The sequence below is a fragment of the Brachionichthys hirsutus genome, chromosome 9 (assembly GCF_040956055.1).
Source record: "Brachionichthys hirsutus isolate HB-005 chromosome 9, CSIRO-AGI_Bhir_v1, whole genome shotgun sequence".
NCBI lineage: Eukaryota > Metazoa > Chordata > Actinopteri > Lophiiformes > Brachionichthyidae > Brachionichthys > Brachionichthys hirsutus.
In genome coordinates, this window is record NC_090905.1 from 4,789,933 (window position 1) to 4,811,429 (window position 21,497).

The 21,497-nt window shown below is 39.6% G+C and overlaps 2 protein-coding genes across 2 annotated transcripts; one reads left to right on the plus strand and one right to left on the minus strand.

Annotated features, from left to right (window-relative positions):
* Positions 1-3,949: 3,949 nt before the first annotated feature.
* On the minus strand, positions 3,950-4,786 carry si:ch211-212d10.2 (uncharacterized protein LOC557710 homolog). The gene is made up of 3 exons (XM_068743504.1): positions 4,597-4,786; positions 4,229-4,344; positions 3,950-4,042 (listed from the first exon to the last, which is right to left on the minus strand). Exons 1-3 carry the CDS (start codon positions 4,784-4,786, stop codon positions 3,950-3,952), a joined length of 399 nt encoding a protein of 132 aa, XP_068599605.1.
* Positions 4,787-19,102: 14,316 nt separating this feature from the next.
* Positions 19,103-20,597, plus strand: si:ch211-212d10.1 (granzyme G). The gene is made up of 5 exons (XM_068743505.1): positions 19,103-19,199; positions 19,398-19,557; positions 19,801-19,933; positions 20,107-20,334; positions 20,430-20,597. Exons 1-5 carry the CDS (start codon positions 19,103-19,105, stop codon positions 20,595-20,597), a joined length of 786 nt encoding a protein of 261 aa, XP_068599606.1.
* The last annotated feature ends 900 nt before the right edge of the window (positions 20,598-21,497 follow it).

The following is a 21,497-nucleotide window of genomic DNA, read 5'->3' on the forward strand; positions in this document are numbered from 1 at the left end:
GTGGTACAGCGCTTAGCCGATGATGGCCGTTTTGGTGCTGACATCTCTTGATGCTTGAGTAGAAACCAAACCTTCAAAAACTGTAAATACTAAACCAGGCCCCCATTATACTTCACAACTACTTCAACTTCTTTGAACGCAGGACGCTTCATAGTGTCAGTCATGCCTCTTAATGCTTTTCATTAGGATGTCACAGCTGTCATTCAGCCAAATGTCCTTCATGCTTACTCAGAATGTGCAAGACTGAGGCCTTCACTATGACACTGTCACTCGGAGCTGGAAGTCTGAAATTAGGATGGTTTATTGTGAGGTTTATTATTATTTCATTGTTTCTACTGCACATTCCAAAAAGTAAATAATTACCCAAAAGCACATATTCCCAAAGTACGGTTTCTCAGAAAGCATTACAGACTCATTCAGGGTCGAATTTCATTTTGTTTTTGTTGTTCAGTAAAATATTTATAACTTTTTTTTTCTACCTTAAAGTGCAATAATTAAATAAATGATGTATTTGTTATTTTTCATGTTATTATTCTTAAAATATCTTAACTAATCTATACATTTTGACATACTTAAGTGCATGAATCATTGATGGGTTTTAAAACTTGTACACCACAGTAATCTTTTCAACTTCAGACAGCACAATTCTTAGCTGGAGTTCAAACTCCCAGCAGAGCTTTCTCATTATTAATCAATGAGGCGCACGGCTTGAGTCCTGCATGAGGCGTAAATTAAGAAATGAAATATGAATTCACTGGCCGCGTTTTCAAAAGCACTGACAGCGACCCAGAAACAGACATGATATTAAAAGAATAATATCTCAAAAGGTTGATAATAGAGATAACCTTCGCTCTGTCATGAAAAATTCAGTAATAGATTACTTTTTTTAATCCTCGAAACAGCACTTGCAGGCTAATGGAAGGATTCCCCGAGCTGAACTAATCCGAAACCAAATAAATAGGACCATAGATAAACCAGGAGAGACTCACAAGTAAATATAATCCTTCTGTTAATTAGGAAATAATGTTTACACTCTCTTGAGAATGACTATTTGACTTGCCCAAACAGCCAAACGAGTTTATTTCCAGTAAACAATGTATGGACTTAATGAACAATGTACTCTGCCACAGGCGATTACAGTAAAAATGCCTCTAAATTACACCCAGCCCACTCTGCTGTTGAATCTTCAAATGCTCCTAATCCCATTTAAATTCAATGAAAATTATGGGCAACAGCTGTATTGCTTCACATTGTTTAACAATATATCTGTGCTATAGAGATGCTACGCACTGCTAACTTCACTTTACGCCTTTAGTGCAGCTTCTATCCATAAGCAGCATATTCCAGAAACACACAGTAATATGGTGACAACAGGTGGTACCTTTGACAGTTTCACTGACCTCTCTTATCAGAGGCCCGAGAGAGGCCATCCATGACTCAATAGTCCAGATCTCCAGATTAAAAACAAACAGCACATGCAGCACCCACCCTGTAAGAAAGAGGATGATTGAGTCCAGGTGTGGGAAAAAGTCCTATAAAAATGCACTGGTGTTTCAGGTCAGCTAAGGAGGCCCAACAGCTGTAGAGCAACTGGAGGTAATGTCAAGAGAATGAGGGGGCGAGATTATCTAGCCATGAATTTAATTATTTTGGGGTACTGTTTGGTAAATGGAAAAATATTAGTGGTCTCTGGCCACACAGTCCATCACTTACAGAATATTGGCCTTCAAAAGTGGTTGCACATGGAAGAATGCAGGTTTTTGGAGGGGAATGCTTTGACAGGAGAATTGGCTTATTCATAAGGAGAAGTTATCAGAGGAGTTTGGAGAACACAGGAACAATAATAGGCTGAACAAACCTTTACGTAAGGCTTTACATGGGAAAGTAATATGGGTCCTCCAAAGACTTGCCACGTCTCAAAGGAGATTAAAGAACCTCCACAGTGTTTGGTTTATAGACTCAAGTGAAATTTCCCACTCTTTAGAATCAAATAGAGGGAGTTGAAGAGTGAATCCAGCAGATATGACACACTGCAAAGAAAATGTTGTCAGTAATTATTTCATTTTACAGGGATTTAATATTATTATTACAAACATAGCTTAAGGGTGCTTAAAGTTTTTTCGTTTTGTTTTTTTTACCGTCAAACAGTTCCTGTTGGCCTATTTAAGATGAGAACACAAGTCCTATCTGTATCTGTAGCTGCAGTTTCAATCTTAACATGTCAAGTGAAATGTAAACATAGAAGAGTTTTCTGTCTTCTACAAATGAATGTAAACAAATGCATTGTTTTGATCCTTATTACATTTTTTTTAAATATAATTACAGTTCTATCAAAATTAATAAGCAGAGACAGTTCCTGGATCAGGTCTATGAAGTGAACTGTTTGTTTTCGCCAATCACGTACGTGAGTGTTAGTGTTACGCTGCATCTCCTTCAAGCTGTGCTAGAGATATGCAGCTGAGGTTAAACAGTCCTGACTGCAGTGCTTTTGCTTAATAGTTTGGCTGAATTGTAGGAAAGAGTTTGGAGGACAGAATAACATCCTCTACAATAAGATGCGTTTCGTAGTATTGCTCAATCTTTTGCTTTTACCTGCACTGTCCAAGAGGAACAATGCTTACAATGTCAAAGCATTTTCATGGGAAGTGGACGGGGATTCTCCATTTTACGCTGTAAATAATGTTGGTGGAGGGTCTCCTGGGAACCCCAATAACAGCAGGGAAATTTCAGGCCAATGTTAGGACAGGCCAAATTCACAGATAAAACAAACACTATCATACAACTTATTACATTTAACGGGATTTTAGAATCAGGGTTAACGTTTCTGGTTGTGACTTTTACTAACTTTGGATAAAACCAGGCTGTTTTTAATGAGCTATGCTAACCAGCTGCTATTTGCATCTTGATATTTATACAAGAGTAATCTGACATTAGAATTATTAGAGATGAATATTCTTACAGATTCATGCTGGTGATTTTACATGCTAGACAACTCCTATTTTCGTATTTCATCTAATTCCATTCAATGATTTAAGGCAATTTTTCCTTTAAGGTACCGGTATGTAAAACTAATCAGCACCGTTTAACTTGAAGGCAGAAAACCTAAGAATCCTCCGTCCTCCACAAACCATCAACACATCAGTTCATTCTCTCTTGTGTCTCTCTGAATTACATTTTTGTTTTGTTTTTTGTAAATTGTATATTGTATGAAATCTGAATCGGAAGCTGTAAATAAATGATTTTGTGGTAACATTAGATTCACATCATTTCATGTGTTGTGTGTTTTGCCTTAAGAACACACTAAAATGATTCTGAATGCTTGGGAGTATTGAATTATTTAATGTGTGAATTAAAATACAGATCAAAACACCTTTGTAACAATAAATACAGTTTGCATTCCACGAGACAGCAGCAGCTGATGGCAGGTAGGTGCAGTTAAAGTGTGTCATTACTAACAAAATGTAATTAAACTAACTCACATTTCAAATGAAGGTGAGGAACCAGCAAAAAAGTGCTAAGAGGAGCGGTGGAGGAACCGTCAAGGTCTGAAAAGATAAAGAATCTCCGTTGTGTTTGCCTATCATCGTCCAGGTACCGAGATATGGACCTTATTTAGACGGTATCTTCAGGGATCCATCTAAAATCTCTAAATTAAATGTGGTGGTCACGTCAGTCCAATCTGTATAGAGATGCTTTGAAGGTTAGTGCTGAGCTCCTCTATGATGAGTCTCTACCTGGAATGCCAGCGACAAAAACTCTGAAACTATTTAATGATGTCATGTCCTCTTCAGACGATCAGATATCATGCACAGTTCCCAGCAATCAAAGTAGAAAGGTCTGAGAAAATGACAGATAAGGCTTATAGGAATGTTTCAGATGGCTTGGGTTCGTGGAAGAAAGTCTTAAAAATATAGTCAGAGTGGGCTCGCTGCATGAAGGGCTGAAGGGCTCAACTCTTCTCATCCACAGGCTGCAAAGACAGACAACTGGCGTGTTTGACGTACACGTTGCCGTCCTCCAGCTTCACCTCATGCACCTTTTGCTGCAGAAATAGAATTCAGCAAAAAAACATAAAGTCATGAGAAGAAGAGTCAAGGATGCACAAGGTGCCAAGACGAGCCCAATATGTTTCCAATGCAATTCAGATGCTCTATAGTTAAAACGGATTCCAGTGCTTTCAGGTAATATTATCTGTTTGGTGGAGAGGAGACCTGTTTCAATCACTGACCTGCAAGGAGGTCCCTGACTTCCCGGTTCTGAGGTCAAAGTCATAGTAATGCCACGGACAGAAGACCCGCAGGACCCCGTCAGCCTCCTCAATGTCCCCCTCGCAGAGAGGGCCTCCTGGGAGACACAAGGAATTGTCAATCATTTTCTTCCTCTAAACAAATTATTATTATTTTTAATCGGATTGTGAAGCTGATTAATCTGCCCTTTTATGCATAAATAAACCAGAACCCAGTTGGGCGCAGTGAATAGGGAGCCCTACCTTCTCCTAATTACGCGTATTGTTACATGAATCAATGATCGTGATCGGATGTGAAGCGACAGCTCTACATTCTGTCTGATCTGAGCGAGGATTCGTTTGATTTTTACCGGAATGTGCGCAGCGAGCATCCATAGCGAAGAACTCTCCCTTCACGTAGAAGAGGCAGACATCCGAGCCGCGGCCGAGGGAGGAGCGCATCAGGCGGCAGCGCTTCTCGGAAAGCCCCGCGGCTGGGCCGATGAGCCTCCACGAAGTGCCTTCCGTGGGTCCCGTTTCATCTGCGCAGCCGGACGCCATGAGAGGGGGGGGGGGGGATTAAAACCGCTTCTCCGAGTTACTGTGTGGCTGTTGTTCCCCACGCGTGGATCACTGTGGTCGTTCGCTCAGTGAAAAGACTCCGTGCGTGTTGCGCGCTGGCCGGCCGGTGAGACGGTCACCCAGTGCGCGCTGAGCCTTCTGCCTGCAGCAGCCGGCCAGACACGCACCCATCCGGGACACCGTCACCCAGACAGCCGCTCCATCCGAATGGATGCTCCTCTCAGTTACAGCTGCAAGTCGAATTCAACCTCAGCTGGCCAGCTGTTATATAATCAAATCAAAGAAGATTTCAAATATATTAAAAAATAAAATAAAAATGTTTAATCCACATTCAGCACAAAATGATACTTTTATTTTAAGTTATTTAATTCAGTAATTCTCCAGAGAAAGTATTACTCAGATCAGATGTTGTCCAAAACATGCACGAAAACATCAAGGCTTGCTTTCAGAAGACGCGCCGCATCGTTCTAGCGATGCAGTGCAGAATCCTATAAAATATCTGTGGTGGGATTAGAAGAAGGACATTGCAGCATGCAAACACAGGAATTATAGAAGTGGAGGCCTTTACCTATAGAAGTGGGCCGACATGAATGGTGCCTGCAGCTGTTGTTTGGCTTGGCTCATGTTTGCAGCAGGTCAGAGCTGCTAAATGTGGCCTTTACAGCCGCACTCATGTTGATATTTGTGCAACCTACTCCTTTTTTCCAATTGGCAAATTGCGAAAAACAAAAATAAGAGAATGATCTGTATTCCTTCTAATCTTTATGTCTCCAAGTATTGTGCCGGTCTAATGCTGCTGGCAGCTTTCGCCTGCACCATGTTAGCTGCTGTCTAGACTGCAAAGATGTTTAACAGAGGCTTCTTGTTCTGATTCCTGTCTCTGAGAAGCTGACTCAAGCAAAACTGCAGCCTGTGCTAAGATGATTGCTGAGAAATGTGTCACATTCAAGAAGAGCTGCATCTCATCAAAAGTTGGATCGCAGTGAAAGTAAATGCTTGTAGGAAAATCAATGGAGGATGGAGATATCTCTGCCTACATGTACCATTTTCAAATATGTTGCAGGCTATAGCTAGTAAGGGAATAACTGTTAACATATCTAGTAATTTGACATGCCTCCATATTATTATTAGGAAAATAGTCACTGTGATAAAACAGATAGAGTTGATATCCATGGAATCAAGCATTTTATAAATGTTCATAAATTTCTGTAAAAAAAAATCAAATAAAAAATAAATTTGCATGAACAAGCCCAATTCTGAAATGTTGGGACGCTGCCTTCACTGCCACTGAATAGAATAAAGCCTAAATGCTGAGTTAGCTTGCCTGGAAACCCCTTGCAGGTGCTGCACCTGCTGAAAATTAGACAAAGAATATTAGTGCCTTTCAGTAAATAAGAAATGACAGAAATAAATGTATTAATCTTTACATGCACTTATACTAAATGAAAATGTTAGTACGTTTGATTCACTGGTAATCAGCCATACAGCAGGATTGAATCATAAAATCACTAAAGCGGTTTATGAACTGCGATTTAACATCGCAGTTCATTATAGGGTGTGTTACTGAGGTTATTAAATGCGCTCTACAGGGTTTGAGCCAAAATGCTACACAATAAAAGTGGAGAGATTATCAACAGCCTGGCTTTGGCATGCTAAGTGGTAAATACAACTGGAAAATACGCAAATTAAAACACGATTTGAGTTTCATAGAGAGAAAATGTAATAGAAATCAAATGATGGAATGTGGAAAACTTGAATCAGCAAGCTGGATGGGACTAATAAACAAAGGTGCAGACAGTAGGAAGCTGGCCAAAGTGACCACAGGAGAATAGAACTGGCTGTCCATAAATTGTCTTTGAATTCTCGTTGCGTTACTCTGATCAGACAATATTTACATGAGGCAGAATTTTGTGGAGAGAAAATCTGGCTCAGATGAGATATTCAACTGTGAGCAGAGCCCAAAGTCATCCATCACCAGCTTTGCCTTGTCTACAACGCAGCAACCAACCTAAAAAATCTCCTAACTCATCTGCCAATGGCGGATGGAAGACCAACTCTCCATCCAACGGGGCTTATACGCCGTTACCTGGATGATTTCCATGCTCAGTTTAACAGATCTTGCCTTTGCACGGATATTTTTGATTCCTTTAAGGATAATATAATTGTCCTCTTGGTACTCGATGTCTTCTATTACAGGGGTTGAATGGCCATGATGTTTTTATGCTACTTCAAATGCAAATCCAGACTCAACTTTTATGTGTGGTGGACAGGAAACTTAACCCACAAGTACCTCCTGAGCCCAGTGTCTACGTCTGACCTTGCAGACCTGCATTCCCATTAAGCCTCAAGGCTCTGTACTGTGCTGTGCTGTGAAAGTGATGAGTGATCGAGAGCCCTGTCTGGACATTTGGGCTCTTTATGGATGTTTGAACGAGTTTCTGATGCTGCTGGCAGCACTTAAGAGAATTAACCACAATTAGCATTGTAATGCTAAAAGATGGGGATAACAGGGATCATTTCACCCGCACTACTCTTCCTCTGATTGGCTAGCATCTGTTACATTCATTGGGCGGGCTGGTTAAATTTGGGCATTAGCGTTGAAAATGTTTGGAGTGAAGGTAAGAATATCAGGTTTGTCAATGAGAGGCAGAGTTTAAGGACTTTGCCTTCAATGGGAGGAACAACACAAATAAAAGAACAGATAACAGGTTTCCAAATCATCACATGCTCGGCCACATCATTACAGCTGTTGGCGACAGTAAATGCAGACTGAGCACATCCTTTGACTTTCTACACATCTATATAAAGCTGCCTAAGTGAAGGACAAATGGTGAAAGGTGAGATGTCTCAAAAGACCAAATTATGGTCTGAATTATTGGAAACTTGTGGAAACAAGAACTCCGGCTGCTTATTGGCAACCGGCTGAATAAATGGCAACCTGATATATTGTAATTTAACCTCTTCAAGGTCAGTGATATCTACCGGTTCCACCGGTGGCTGGTTTACCCTACATCTTGTTTTAGATTATTTATGATGAGGAGAAATGGCTCTGGCTTTGTTTCTCTTGGGAATTGAGTTCAGCCATTTATTTTGTGTGTAATTGACGGAGATGAAATGTAAGAGAACACAAATGCATCCTCCTCTCTTCTCTGTCATACAGTCTCTTAACCCATCAATATACTGTGCATCTCTCTGCAAACAACATTTGACGTCCTTGATGTTGCTTAACATCAAGGATAACAACAATTTTCCTTGTATGAAGGTTAGTGGTGACATTTATATTGTGTATGCCATTTTCCTGGAGATGTAACCTGACAGTATAAATGCGAAGCAGTGCTGTACAGCCTCATTTTCGTAGGAAGGAGTATTCTGACAGTTTGAGGCACTGGGTAAAATTTTGAACCAATTTTCCAAAGCGCTTTGCTCTTCGCTTTGCCCCCCCCAGTAATTTTGCATTGGAAAAACCTCCTTTAATTGTAGGTGAGACACTGATTGCATGAAATCTAGCCACTGAATTAGACTGTGAAGGCTGTTCCACCTCTAATGCATAAATGTCTGCAGGAAAGATCAGACTATGCTACATTCCTTCCCCCCATGTTCTCACTTCTGATTATAGCCAGACACAATATGTCTTGTTCTTAAAATTCCCAGTTTAGCAGATGTACTGCTGGGGGGGACATCGTGTCTGAACTCTGAAGGTTGAGGAGGAGGAGGAGGCGGAGTTCACCATTTGAAAATGCATTTGTGTTGTTGCCATTACGTGCCTCTGTGATGATGATGGTTTTTACTGTGTACTGAATGGTTTATGCTGGATTGTCCTAATATATTCTGATGGCTGGAGGAAATAAAAGTGGGTTAATTAGTGCATGCATGTGACTCAATGGCCATACACTAAGTCTGCATGCATGTTGCAAATGTATTAACATTGTAAAAGGCATAAAGAATACATACAGCAGTGTGTTTGTGCATGAAGCATCTTACTGCTTTCCTCATTACATCTGAATAACCTGACAGACATGCTAATGGCTCTGGGAAACTAGTCTATAGGTTTTCAGCAGGCTGCTACGCTAAAGTCAGCATGCTCACAACGCTAACATTCTAATGTTTTGCAGGGGCAATTATTGTCGCAGAACTCTTTGTTAAATGCAATTAATGCAAACGGATATTCAGATTCCCTTAGATTTGTAAATGCATGGGACAAAAAAAACTCCATTACTGTATCAAGAGTTGCAATTGTACTGAGATTTTTAAGTGTCCAGACAAATATTGAAATGAAGATTAAATGAAATTAAAAAATACAGTAAAATTTCAAAAATGTGTAATATATTTAATATTATTCAAATTAAAAAAGAATCACACACACATGTTAAACTTTACACATCACAATAAGCTTGACTGCCTCATCCTGCAGACCTTCTGAAATATATCAAGCTTCTCCACACTGACTTGCTATTCATATTCAGCTCTGAGGCAAGGGGGAGACCTAGACTTTCAGTAATGATTTGGACAACACCCTCTTATGCCCTGTGGACTGCTATGTGAAGTAAACAGCAAATTTATCCTAATTGCAAAAAGCAATCAAACACAACCTGGTAAAATCTGGATAAGACAGTGAAAATGGCATGAAACACATGACGCAATGATTGACAAGACATTTAGACAAAATTGTTAACTTATATTATTAGTAGCTACTATTCCATGAGGGGATACCTGTAGGAAGAGTACCTATACAAGTGGGACTTTGAGAAATATTCAACTGGCTGCTGCTGCAGTTTCAACCCTCTCCTGGATGATTCAAGCCACGCTCATCTGCGAATGTCTCATAATGGATGTGCTATGTTTCCTGGAGGAAATTGTATGAAATATTATTATAGTCTGGAACATGACGAATCACAGATGGGATAATGGAGGCATATGGCTTCCTGAAAAAGTAAACAATAATTGAATTTTATTGTGTGTGTCCATCGTTTTATTAGATAGATTATAAAGCGATTTTGTAAGGCATACCTCCCAGAAGAAAAGCCTGTAAGACATATACCTCACCATAGTTACCTCACCATGTTTCTTTTGCGTCTTTTTTTTTTTGCCTGAGAGATCAATAGAAGCAGCTCTACAAAATTTGACCTCGATTACGCGCCAGCATCAATAGCTGTAACACATACTCTTGTTTTCGCGAGGGAGGGTGGTATAATGACCAGAAGGGATGTAAAGCGCCACTAAAACAACAATGAACTGGACACGCCTGTCTACCTTGTGTTTAAGATGGTCACACTGAATGTAAGGATTTAAGAAAATAATGTTCTGCTTTATAGCAGACAATTTCACAGACTATGAAAGGAAAAATGAAACCTGTGTTGGCCAACAGCTTAAAACCACATCAAAGCAGTCAGCCCAGCAACCTCCCAATGGGGATGAGAGCATACAGGATTGATTCGTAAAGCGGGGGGAACCATCCATATGGGAAAATTAACATTTACAGGCAAATGTCTCACGGAGCAAACGTCTGCGTGTTTGGGGTTTTTTTTTTTACCGCACAGTCTCAAAAAATTGGATATGTTTTGTGAGTTTCTTGTCCAGAATTCGTGCATACGAGAAGGTTTTATGATGGACATGTGTAGGGGTTGGCAGTAGTGTGTTAGACTACAGTCCAAGACCACTTCATGCAGCTACTTTAGAATCCATTTGGGCATTCTCCATTCATCCCTGGTTGAACCCGAAGTGGATATATTGAAGGACTCGCTGGGAGGTTGTAGCTGTATTTGATGAAAAAAACATGCCGTTTTAAGCAAATCAAGATTTTTTTTTTTACTTTGACTCCAATAGTCTAAAAACATGCAATATATTGTAGATGTATTAGTGACTCTAAATTCCCTATTGGTTTGACTGTGAGCATCCAAGTACGAGCATCCACGACTCTTCAGACAGAGAGGGGCAAGCCACGAATCCACTTCCTGCCGAGAAATTGCTTCGTGGTGTTGAAATATGAAAGCGCGTCTTCAAAGCTCACAGATCACAGTTCGTAACTCACTCAAACTTTTGTCCCAAGTCTAATTTCCAAAATTAATTTGAAAGATAGTTTGAAGTTAATGAAAATAAAACCACTACCAGCGATGGACAGCTTTACCCCTGTTTGTTTCACTCTGAGTGCTGTGCAGCATGTTGGACTGCACACAGAAGGCTCATTACATTTTCCCCCAAGCTACAGATTCTGAGAAGTAATTGGTAATTTGTTTGAAGAATATCTACTCGAGGACATTCTGCTTGAAATATCCACTAAAACTCAGGTTTTCCGACTATAGCTCGTGATGGAAAATTATGACCGCGAGCAATCTGAAGTCAGGGAAGATGCAGCTTTTAGGAGAACCCTGAAAACATGATTGTTGGAGTATCTTCCTTTTTTGTTGTTGTCGCAAACTGGTGAATAAATCTAATGCATCTTCTCTGAAATCCATCTGCTCAGAATGTGAAGAAATCATCCCACATGGCTGAAAAACATTGGAGAGACAGTGAGGAGCTGCAGTCCATTATTACTTTTTATATTAATATTTTTATATTATTATATATTGCACTTTGGATCTGGCAAATGCGGCCAAATACAAGTCGAGACAGGTGCTACCTGGTTGGAATAATCTGCATGTTGCCAAAAGAAATCCTCTTAGAGTGTTTGCTAATGGAACACTTGAAGATTCTGAAGGCTCAGTGCCCAGCAATTTTCCATATTACTTTTTCATAAAACACCAAAGGAAAGTTGATCCATTCTGGAAATTGAACATTTATGATTGGAAGCAATTGGTTTATGATATGAAGCCATAGGTTTTGTAAATAAAGTTTAAAAAGAGATCACAATTACCAGATTATTATTTTTTGAATGGATTTCAAACTATGGGTCGCGGATCAAATCAGGTCGCAACGTTGCCTGAAAGTTGCCTTTTATCTTTTGTGTTTTAATTTTTTGCAGAGCTGCTGAGGAAAAAGAGGACGATTGGAAAAATATGGTCAAATGAGCAGAGCACATTGCCACAGTTTTAAGTGTTTTTATTTATAGATTTGCAGGATTTAAAATTTTTCCGCATGGTCATTTGAAATTGAAATTATTACATTTTTTTTTAAAGACGTGAATTCAATCTGTCTCCATTGCTCCAAATAGAATTTCTCAAGCCTGACTGCTTGACCTTATTTTCCACAGGTTATACTGCTTGTGCAGCTAAAACACTTCTGCAGAATTGGAAGGAAGTTTCTCAGTCAACATTGTGACCTCATATTTTTATAATACCCCAGAACTATGCAGCAGCATTCATGAATCAAAAAACGCCCTGCAGCGATGACTGCATGAGCTTGTAAGGTTTTAATTCATCATGATGACAAATGATCTGCAATTCAAATTTGAGAGGAGTTTACGATAATAATTCTGAATTGTTGAAACTGAAACTGCTATTGGATTTGACCCCTGCGATTAGAGATTTATTTCACAATTTGTTTTTCCAGATCACAAGTGGCCTGCATTATGAAAACTCTTGGAGCCTGAAAGGAGCGTCATACTGGGAAGTCTGCTGGAGGCCAGACTTTGAGCCATGAATCACTGCGGCAAACAGCTTTGTGTTCATTCTTAAAGCATGTGAAACACAAGTACAAGGCCAAACATTGTTTCTTTCCAGAGGCCCTGATGCTTTCACCCCACATGAGTATTTTCTGCATTAAAACACGCACACATTCAAGAGTACCTGCTGTTCTCCAAACAAATGAATACTTACATCTCATCATACTGACAGCATGTTATTGTACATATGATTTTCTTCAGGCTTTATTTCAAACTTGATAGAGCTCATGAATAGATGAGCAAGCGGTAGATTTTTGTTGCATGAGATAAACCTCCCTATCGTGCCTAATTTCCTGTCTGTCTCTGCATTATCAACTATGCAATGTGGCTGGAGGGAAAAAAGAGAGGCCATGAACGCCACCAGACAAATTTCACTGTGAGAGATTCATTGACATCAGTTAATTAAGAACAATTATCTGTGGTGGCATCTTTTAACTTGCTGTCTAACTTTTACAATATTCAAGATGATTTGCAGACGGTCAGTGGTCCTGCATTCAGAAGCTATAAGCTAAGAATCTCCAGCCACTATTGACATAGACCGAAGTCCAACGGGTTCCTCAAACTGGAAATAAAATGGATCGAGCTACTGGAACAGTTGTCCCCATCACATCCACTGCACTGCAAAGCTGCCCTTCACCATGTCCTCAATCTCACTCCTGTTTGACCATCGGTCTCTAGTCTCATTTGTTCTCAAGGTTCCCGATTTATCCAAATGGAGACTGAGCTCGATCAGTAAACAGCAGGTGTGCTCAAAAAAGGAGAACAGGGACGGCTGTGGTCGGCCTTTATGTTTCCATTTTAGGCTTACTTTAATCACACATGGCAATGAAGTTAAAATATTTATTTTTTTCAGCAGAGTTAATATTTTTGCTCATAACAAATCTCAGATGATTTGGTGCAGCCTATTGAGCAAACACTGTAATAAAAGTCTATGAATCTTTGAAGAATTACACTGCAAAATAGCAGCCATTAAGTGTGAGTGCACTGTTGCCGTTAGCATTGAGCGATTAATTCATAATGAAGACTACAGAAGTAAATTCCAGCTCAGCAATTAAATGACTCTGTTTTAAATTTGGCAGCATGAATGCTAAGCATTAATGTTATATAAAAATTAATCAAAGCGTTCCTTTGTGATTGCATGGGTGGCCTCTGGTAGAAAATGAGCCACGGTCACATTGCTACACAAGCAACACTTGAAAGGACGCACAACGCATGCACAAAGACTCATGTGGTCCAGACTCATGTGAGGATGAATGTACGCCCCTCGCCTGTCTGATCACAGTTGTCAGGACTGATCAGGTATAAGGTGCGCTTCTGTTTTCTCCATTCTCCTTTAATGACAAACACAGACTCTCTGACTCATCTTCCACCACTCGAAGGATACACACTCTATTGTTCTCATCCTCATCCTCTTTATCCACCTCCTGAGTGTCCACTGCACAGCCAAATACCTGCCTTCTCTTCTCCCAGTGACTGCCAAATACCCAGAATACCAGTGTCCTTTTCCATCTGGTGGGCCCAATCTGCTCAAGGTTTCCTGCGTAAAAGTGAACTCTGGGGAATTTAACATTGAGAAGCTTGGCCCCAGTAAAAGGAGTCAACACTGCACTAGCAGATAGTTCTGTTTGACACAAACGGATGATGGTACACATTTCTCACAATCTCACAAATCATAAATATCTTTAAAAAAAATCCCCACATTGCACAACACAGCAAAGGACTGATTCATATCTTCAACGGAGAAATAAAAATAATGCCTTGAGCATGGTGTGAACTTTTCTAGTTTCACGGTGAGCACAAACACACACACCCCCCCCCCCCCCCCCCTCCAGGAAATTGCCAAGATCTCCCCTAAAAACAATATCTATCCAGTGCGGCGTCTTCAACAAACGTTATGCAGGTCCAGCTCACTCTTTTTCACTCTTCTTGATCTAACCACCTTGCTGTTCTACATTTGCAACATAGCGACCCTTGCATGCTCCGAAGCTTTCTAATATGTGTTTTTGTCCATTAAAGTATCTAACTCAGGCATGGGCAAACCCAGGCCCGGGGGCCATATGCGGCCCGTTGGTCTTTTTAATCCGGCCCGCCAAACTTGTCCATTTAATGTATCATTAAAAAAAAACCAAATTGTATTATAATTAAACCTCATTCATTTGACCTTTTCCCTGTAATACTGCCTGTAAAAGGCCAAATCCTTTAATTCAATAGCTTTCATGTGTCATTTATATTAGTTCACACAAATACTCCTTCCATCTGTTCTTGGTCCGGCCCCTCTGTCAAATTTTAGAACCTATTGTGGCCCACGAGTCAAAAAGTTTGCCCACCCCTGATCTAACTGCACCTGCTCTGCCTGTGAGATCAACATCTGGGCCCAATTCTTTTGATTATTTGTTTCCGTGTGCATCAATTTAACATTACAATGAGGGGTCGCTATTGAATTCTTTTATTTAATTACATTTTTTTCGAATTTATTCTGCTAAACTGGTTAACTTGAATATGCTTATGATTGAGAGAGAGAGAGAGAGAGAGAGAGAGAGAGAGAGAGAGACAGAGAGACAGAGAGAGGTTTGAGTTTTCTGACAAGAGCAGACCTTAATTATCAACAATTATTGTCTCTCCCAAAATATTCGAACTGAATCAAATGGCGCGCGCGCGCGCACACACACACACACACACACACCCACACGCCAGGGGTGATGGTTATTACAAAGTAATGGAAGATGGTTCAGCTGCACATTGGCAAAATAACATTTTGATTGACAGGGAAGTGTAAACCTTTGATCGCCCGCATAGAAAGCAATAAATATCATGCCTCTTCAAAATAAATGTCCTGTCTCAGCCTCACAAAACACAATATATGATGTCAACACCACCCCAAAGTCTTGTATTTTATTGTTGCACGTAATACACACTAGGAATGTTAATTATATGATTATGAAATAATAATAATAATAGTAATAATAACATTTTTGAAGATTGAATTTGAGAGAACTGGACTTCTGTTTATGATTTGAAGTTGTTTCATCGAAAATGCTTCTTCATTTCTGACTGGCTGTAGGTACAAATGTTTAAACTCAGAGAGTTGATAAGGTCCCATCCTAATGTTAGACTTTTGCAGCATTATTATGGGCTGTTGCCAAACATGAGGTCACAACTGGGTTGTTTTCCTAATGGGACATCATGTGAGTCATCAGTATTAATACTTAACTCAATGCGCAACAGACGGTTTGAGAGCAGAGTGATCATTCTCTGTTGACGGGGGAACTGAGCTGATAAATAAACATGGTCTCGACTCAAGAGCTTTTAGCTGCTGGTAAGACTTGACTTTTCTCACGAAAACCAAGGCTTAACTGTTTGATTGGAAATGTTCCATTCGTCACAAAAAAATAAAAAAGGGGGGCGCAAAAGAGAAACTTTCCCATCCTCGTATAATACTGGTATAAATCTGATACATCTAAATATGAATCCCATGTCTAAAGCCGATAGTCTCCATATGTTTTTTGGATTAAAATGGTTCAAGCGGAGCAGAAAAACATCCGTAGTGCTGACAAAATTTATGTCGTTTAAAGCGCAGTCCAATTATTGTGTCCCATCTTTTCTTTCTCTCTTGAGTTTTTTGCGTATTAAAGTTTGATTTTGGTGAGAAGTCACTTTTATTAGGTAGATCCATAAAGTTAATATTTAACTGATATGAGATATTTTACACACACACACACACACAAAATGAAAAATAAACTAGGCATAAACCAAACCCTGACAAATGCATCCCCATTGAGTGCTGAATGGAATGTCATCTATCCAATAACTTCCACAATAGTAACCCAGGCACATGACAAGCCTTTTTGACCACATCCCATCAATAGAAAAGCTAGCAGACAAAATTAAATTTTAACTTTTGGAACTATAAATTACGGAAGAATAAAGTACCAGGCCTAAAAGAAGATCCAGATTTTGGAGCTTTTAATTTAACATTTTTAGGAACCCGACTTTTTGTCACAAATTATGACTGAGTCTTTACAAAGTTTTTAGGAATGGTTTTATTTAGAATCCCATCTGCTGGAGATTTATTATGTTTTATACCCGACACCCTTTTCAGGCCATGACATCATATGCAGATGGAAGGGTCTTACTGGTAAACAACAGTAAAAAAAGGTCATTTTCCTGGCTCCCTGCTAAAAGCTTGCTGCTGAAACACGTCGGAGCACGGTATCTTAATGCCTAACATGACCGTATCATCATATTAAAGTCATTTTATATGTGTTAAAGGGGAGTGGCTTGGAGTTTCTTATATTTTTCCTTGCACCACCAGTTTTGTTGGCATCTCATTTCCCTTGACAGCGCTAACATGTTCCCGTCACCGAGGCTCAGCTTCAGTTTTGAAGCACAGACTTTATTGTGGAAAGACAGTACATCTGTATGACTTTGATTGCCAGGACACTTAACCACAACACTTAGCCACAACACATTTAAAATGTTAAATCCTGCTGTGGAAAGGAGCATTATCAATGCACGCTTCCTGGAAACACTCGCGCAGAGACACGTACGGCTGAACATTGCTAGCAGCGCTTCATTCCACGTTGTTATCATCAGTGGAGACAACCGATGGTCCACAAACTTGACGCAACCGTAAAACAGAATTCATCAGAATCTCAAACCTAACAAAACAAGACTGGCACAGACACGAGTCAGAAGTTTTCAGGCAAACCATTATCCCATCACCTTGACTCTCAGGTCATTAACCTGTTAAACCCACGTCAAACCCACGGCTTCAATCCATCACGGATCTTCTAGGAATGTCTGTTGGCTTTTATTGCTACTTTTAATACCCTTTCTTCTCAATGAACATATAATTTGTGCTGTGATTGATGATTTTCATGTCCAATGGCTAAACCAGCCAGTCTTGCCAGCCCCATAAAAGTGACAGGCCTTTTCTGTTCTACGGAGAAAGTTCTTCTCTGCATCTCCTTCTGCTATTCCCATTACTGCCTTGGACTCCAAGAGCTCACATCCCAAAAACCTGTTTGCTCTTTTCCTCCTCCTCCTCTCCGCATCCTTTTTTTCTCTCTCTCTTCTTCAATGCATGAAAACTCTATTGTGCATCATTCAAAACAATTACAATGAAGTGTCTAAGGGGGACATACTTGAGTCTAGACAAAGAAAGTGATGTAACAGGGTCTGTTCTCTGTGGTCCGTAAGCTGCATACTTTTAGGCTTGGCTACACTTGGGGGACCAGAAATGGGGAACAGGAACAGGTTTTAGCAATCACCCTTTTTGAGCTGTCGCAAATCTCTTCACATGCGTCGATATGGCTCTGAGTAAAAACACACCTTTCCCTGCAGTCTCTTGCTGGTTTGAATCATTTAGTACAATAAAAAAATATATATTCATTCATTTTTGCTGAATTGAAAACAAATATGTCTGCCGTATGATTTGCATTTTGATTTATCCATCATATCTATCACCTTGTTCTAAGACATGGATTTTTATAGAAGCTCCATGCTTATAAGAGAAAAGACTGGGCAAAAGATTCACTAAAGTGCTAAAGTGTAGCGCTGGTTTATTAAAATGCAGCCTGCTGACTGAGCTCTTTTCTCTTCAACAGACTCGTAATGACTCCCTCTGGAAGCTTAGAGGTTTATTTTCACTTAACACTGCATGAAATGTACTTTCAAGCAGCTCCTGTTTTTATGCACAGTCTTATGACAGAAGAAGAATGTCACATGAGGGGCTGTGTGGCAGGCAGTCACACAGGCCTTCTTCAAGTGTTACCACAGCATCAGTGGAGATATTAAGTCTAATCACTTTATGGTTTACCACACAGTCTTAATTTATGCTCAAGCCTGCACCATTTGGCTCCATTAGAAGTTGCAGTCATGGAAATAATAAAACGATTTTCCATTGTGAAAGTGAGAGTCTTTACTAAAAACACAACTAGCATCCTTATTACCACTCTCTTTTAACCCGAACCTAATCAATTCCTCTGATGACTCTGGTCTCTGCTCAGGCATAGCTGAAAGTTACACTAACGCTCTTTCATAACTCAGGAAAGGGAAGTGGTTCATGATCTTTGTCAATACTTCCCATTAATCAAGATAAAGAATTAAACAGCATCTCAAATGGATGTGGCTAATAAGCACCGCGAATTGCAAGAGTCAGAATAAACTGGAGCCACACATTACAAGATCAAAAATATTTCATGCATAAAGAATTAAATCCAAAACATTGAAGGTTTTCAAATAGCTGCCATGAAAGGAAATCTTACAATGGCTTAAAGAGAACAGCAAATACATAGTTAATATTACGATGTTAGAATGTATCTGTGGGAATCTAGCGAATTTATCCCAATAATGTTGCCATAAAACAGCCTAATAATCGTAGTCAGGGTCATGATTGGTTGTAACAGAATCGGTGGATGCATAATGTTACGCAGCATGAGCGTCAAATAATCTTCATGGATGTGTATCCCCAAACATTAACGCAAAGCTACCTATAATTTATGTAAACTGCATTCACAGCTGTATGTATGGACTTAAACAATTACAGTCTTGAAGGATTATGAGTTCAACATGAAAATATGACTCTCGCTGTGTTCTGGAAGTGATGGAGGCGTGAATGTGGTCAAAACCACATTATTTGCATATGGAAACTATGCAAAAACATCCTTCTCCAAACACACAGAAGCATTTAAACCCGGATGCCATCGGTGACGGGTGCCGCTGCACTGGCCTGTGATCTCACCATGTTGGTTAAACTGGTAATAATGATGCTTGCACTGACCCTTGATGGACGAGGTAAGTTGAGTTTTTATTGCAGTATGCAGCGTACTGCTTCACACGGAGTAGGATGCAGTTGTACATGAGAGAGTAAAAGTCCCACTCACTGTCTCCGTGAGACAAACACAGCTTGAGGATAGATTGGCTTTTTAATGAATTCTTTAATCTATGATGTTTTCAAAAAAAAAAGTACATTCTTTACATGTTTGTCATCAGTCCAAGCAGGGGAAATTATTGGTGGCCACGAGGCCGTGCCACACAGCCGGCCGTATATGGTGCTGATTCGGAGGAATATTCAGGGAAAACCGTCAAAATATTGTGGCGGCTTTCTACTGAGCAAGGGTTTTGTACTGACTGCAGCCCACTGCCAAGCCAGGTCAAACAGGTCAGACACATTTTCATGCATCATAAACTTTTTTTTTAATCCCAGTAACAACTCAGTTGGCCATGGAGTCTGTGATTAGAGCCTGTTTTTAAGTCCTCACCAGCGTCTTGCTAGAGCTATCTGCCATATCCCAGCTTCTCTGTTTCCAACATTTCACCACACAGCATGTCACAGGAGATCAAGATGGATTTAAAACAGAAATGGACTTTCTTGCTTTTAATTTTGTCATTTCAGTTCCTACACAGTCTTTCTGGGACTTCACAATTTCAATCACAGGAATGAAACACAAAATGTGTCTGTGGAACAAGCATTTCCACATGAAGACTTCCAAACAAAAAATTATGCAAATGACATCATGATACTGAAGGTAAAAAAAAGGGAGCTGAACCTTTTATCGTTTCATTGTCAGTTTTCCTACCTTGGTACATGTTCTATTGAAAGCACTGCTCAGCTTTATTATAGTTGCACAAATTGATATTTATAAGAATATAAATATAAATATTCCTTTCTCTCTCTCTCTCTCTCTCTCTGCTTCTCAAGCTGAGCTCCAAGGCAAAGTTGGGTAAACATGTGAAACCCATTAATTTCTCGAACCAAAGTGAGGAGTTAATTCCAAAATCCTGTAGTGTCTCCGGCTGGGGATACACAGTCAGGAACATAAAGAAACTGTCACCAGTTCTCATGGAAGTCGATGTAACACTTGTTGTCAATGAGTGGTGTCCTCAGGTGAACACGTTCTGCTCAGAAGGACTGCCTGCACCGGGTCCTGTATGCATCTTTTTCTAACGTAGCATGTTTAAACAGTAACAATAATCTGCTTTTACAGCAGTCATTTCATAGTGTGTGTGTGTTTGTGTGTTTAGGGAGATTCTGGTGGTGCCCTGGTGTGCGAAGGGGGAGAGGCGTATGGAGTGGTGACGGCAAGCTTCACACCATACCCAGGTGGCCTAGAAATGTATACCTTCACGAAGATTTCTCCCTATAGAAGATGGATCAATTCCATCATAAAGGTTGATGACAAAAGATGGTGAAAACACAAACAACTTAACAACTGCTAAATTCTATTAACAAGCAATAAAAATAATAATAATGAACTGCCTGCTTTAAAAAATACTTAAAATATGCTTAAATTACAATTACCTATGTCTGTTTTTTTATTTTAATCAAGGGACTTCAAATATATTACTGTAATCTCATTGGATTATTTTTTTTAAGGGACATGTTTGGCTTTTTATTCTGCAGCTGTGTTTTTTTTTCTGTCTCTTGAACATATGACAAATACTTTGTCAATAAACTTCATTTGGGATTGGATCCAACGTCCTGGGATCTTGCAAAGGAAAAAGATAATGGATATGTGCGTTCAGATGCTGTTTGTCACTCAGCTCTTACGCAACAATAAAGATTACACGTTTGTTTATTTGTGGCCACATTGTTCAGAACAATGATCTTTTAAAAACATTCATGGTTTCGTGATTTTTCAGCTGTAACTTTTGAATTCTGTGACGTTATCACCACCAAGAGGTGGTTTTCATTTTCACATGTTCATTCAGTGCTGAAAGCTCAATTGGAATTTTTTGATCATTATTCATTTATTCATGCATTCATTTTTGAACACTTTTTCCACTTTGCAGGTCACAGATGTTGCTGGAAAGCAACAGTGACTTTATCTGGAAATCTAGCTAATAATGTTATTCCTTGATGAACTCGAATGCTTTTATCTACGTATTTGATACGCTTTTATTACAAAATAATCAGATTAAACAGGATATTGTCTTAAATTGAAATTGTTGTGAAATGGTCTACAGGCTTAAAGCAAAATGTTTCATAATGCAGTTGCATCAAATCTTTCAAAGGACAAAGAAAGCATACTTTGGATTCTGTGGAAAGTAAAAGACCACGTATCACTAAATTAAAATAAATATTCATCCTCT

Bases quoted from the DNA above. Each gene is read 5' to 3' on its own strand.
- si:ch211-212d10.2 (XM_068743504.1), bottom strand. From the start codon at position 4,786: ATGGCGTCCGGCTGCGCAGATGAAACGGGACCCACGGAAGGCACTTCG. The intron at 4,345-4,596 runs GTAAAAATCAAA...TGTGTCTCCCAG, and splicing joins TGCTCGCTGCGCACATTCCG to GAGGCCCTCTCTGCGAGGGG. The intron at 4,043-4,228 runs GTCAGTGATTGA...CTATTTCTGCAG, and splicing joins AGTCAGGGACCTCCTTGCAG to CAAAAGGTGCATGAGGTGAA.
- si:ch211-212d10.1 (XM_068743505.1), top strand. From the start codon at position 19,103: ATGCCATCGGTGACGGGTGCCGCTGCACTGGCCTGTGATCTCACCATG. The intron at 19,558-19,800 runs GTCAAACAGGTC...TTGTCATTTCAG, and splicing joins GCAGCCCACTGCCAAGCCAG to TTCCTACACAGTCTTTCTGG. The intron at 20,335-20,429 runs GTATGCATCTTT...TTGTGTGTTTAG, and splicing joins GACTGCCTGCACCGGGTCCT to GGAGATTCTGGTGGTGCCCT.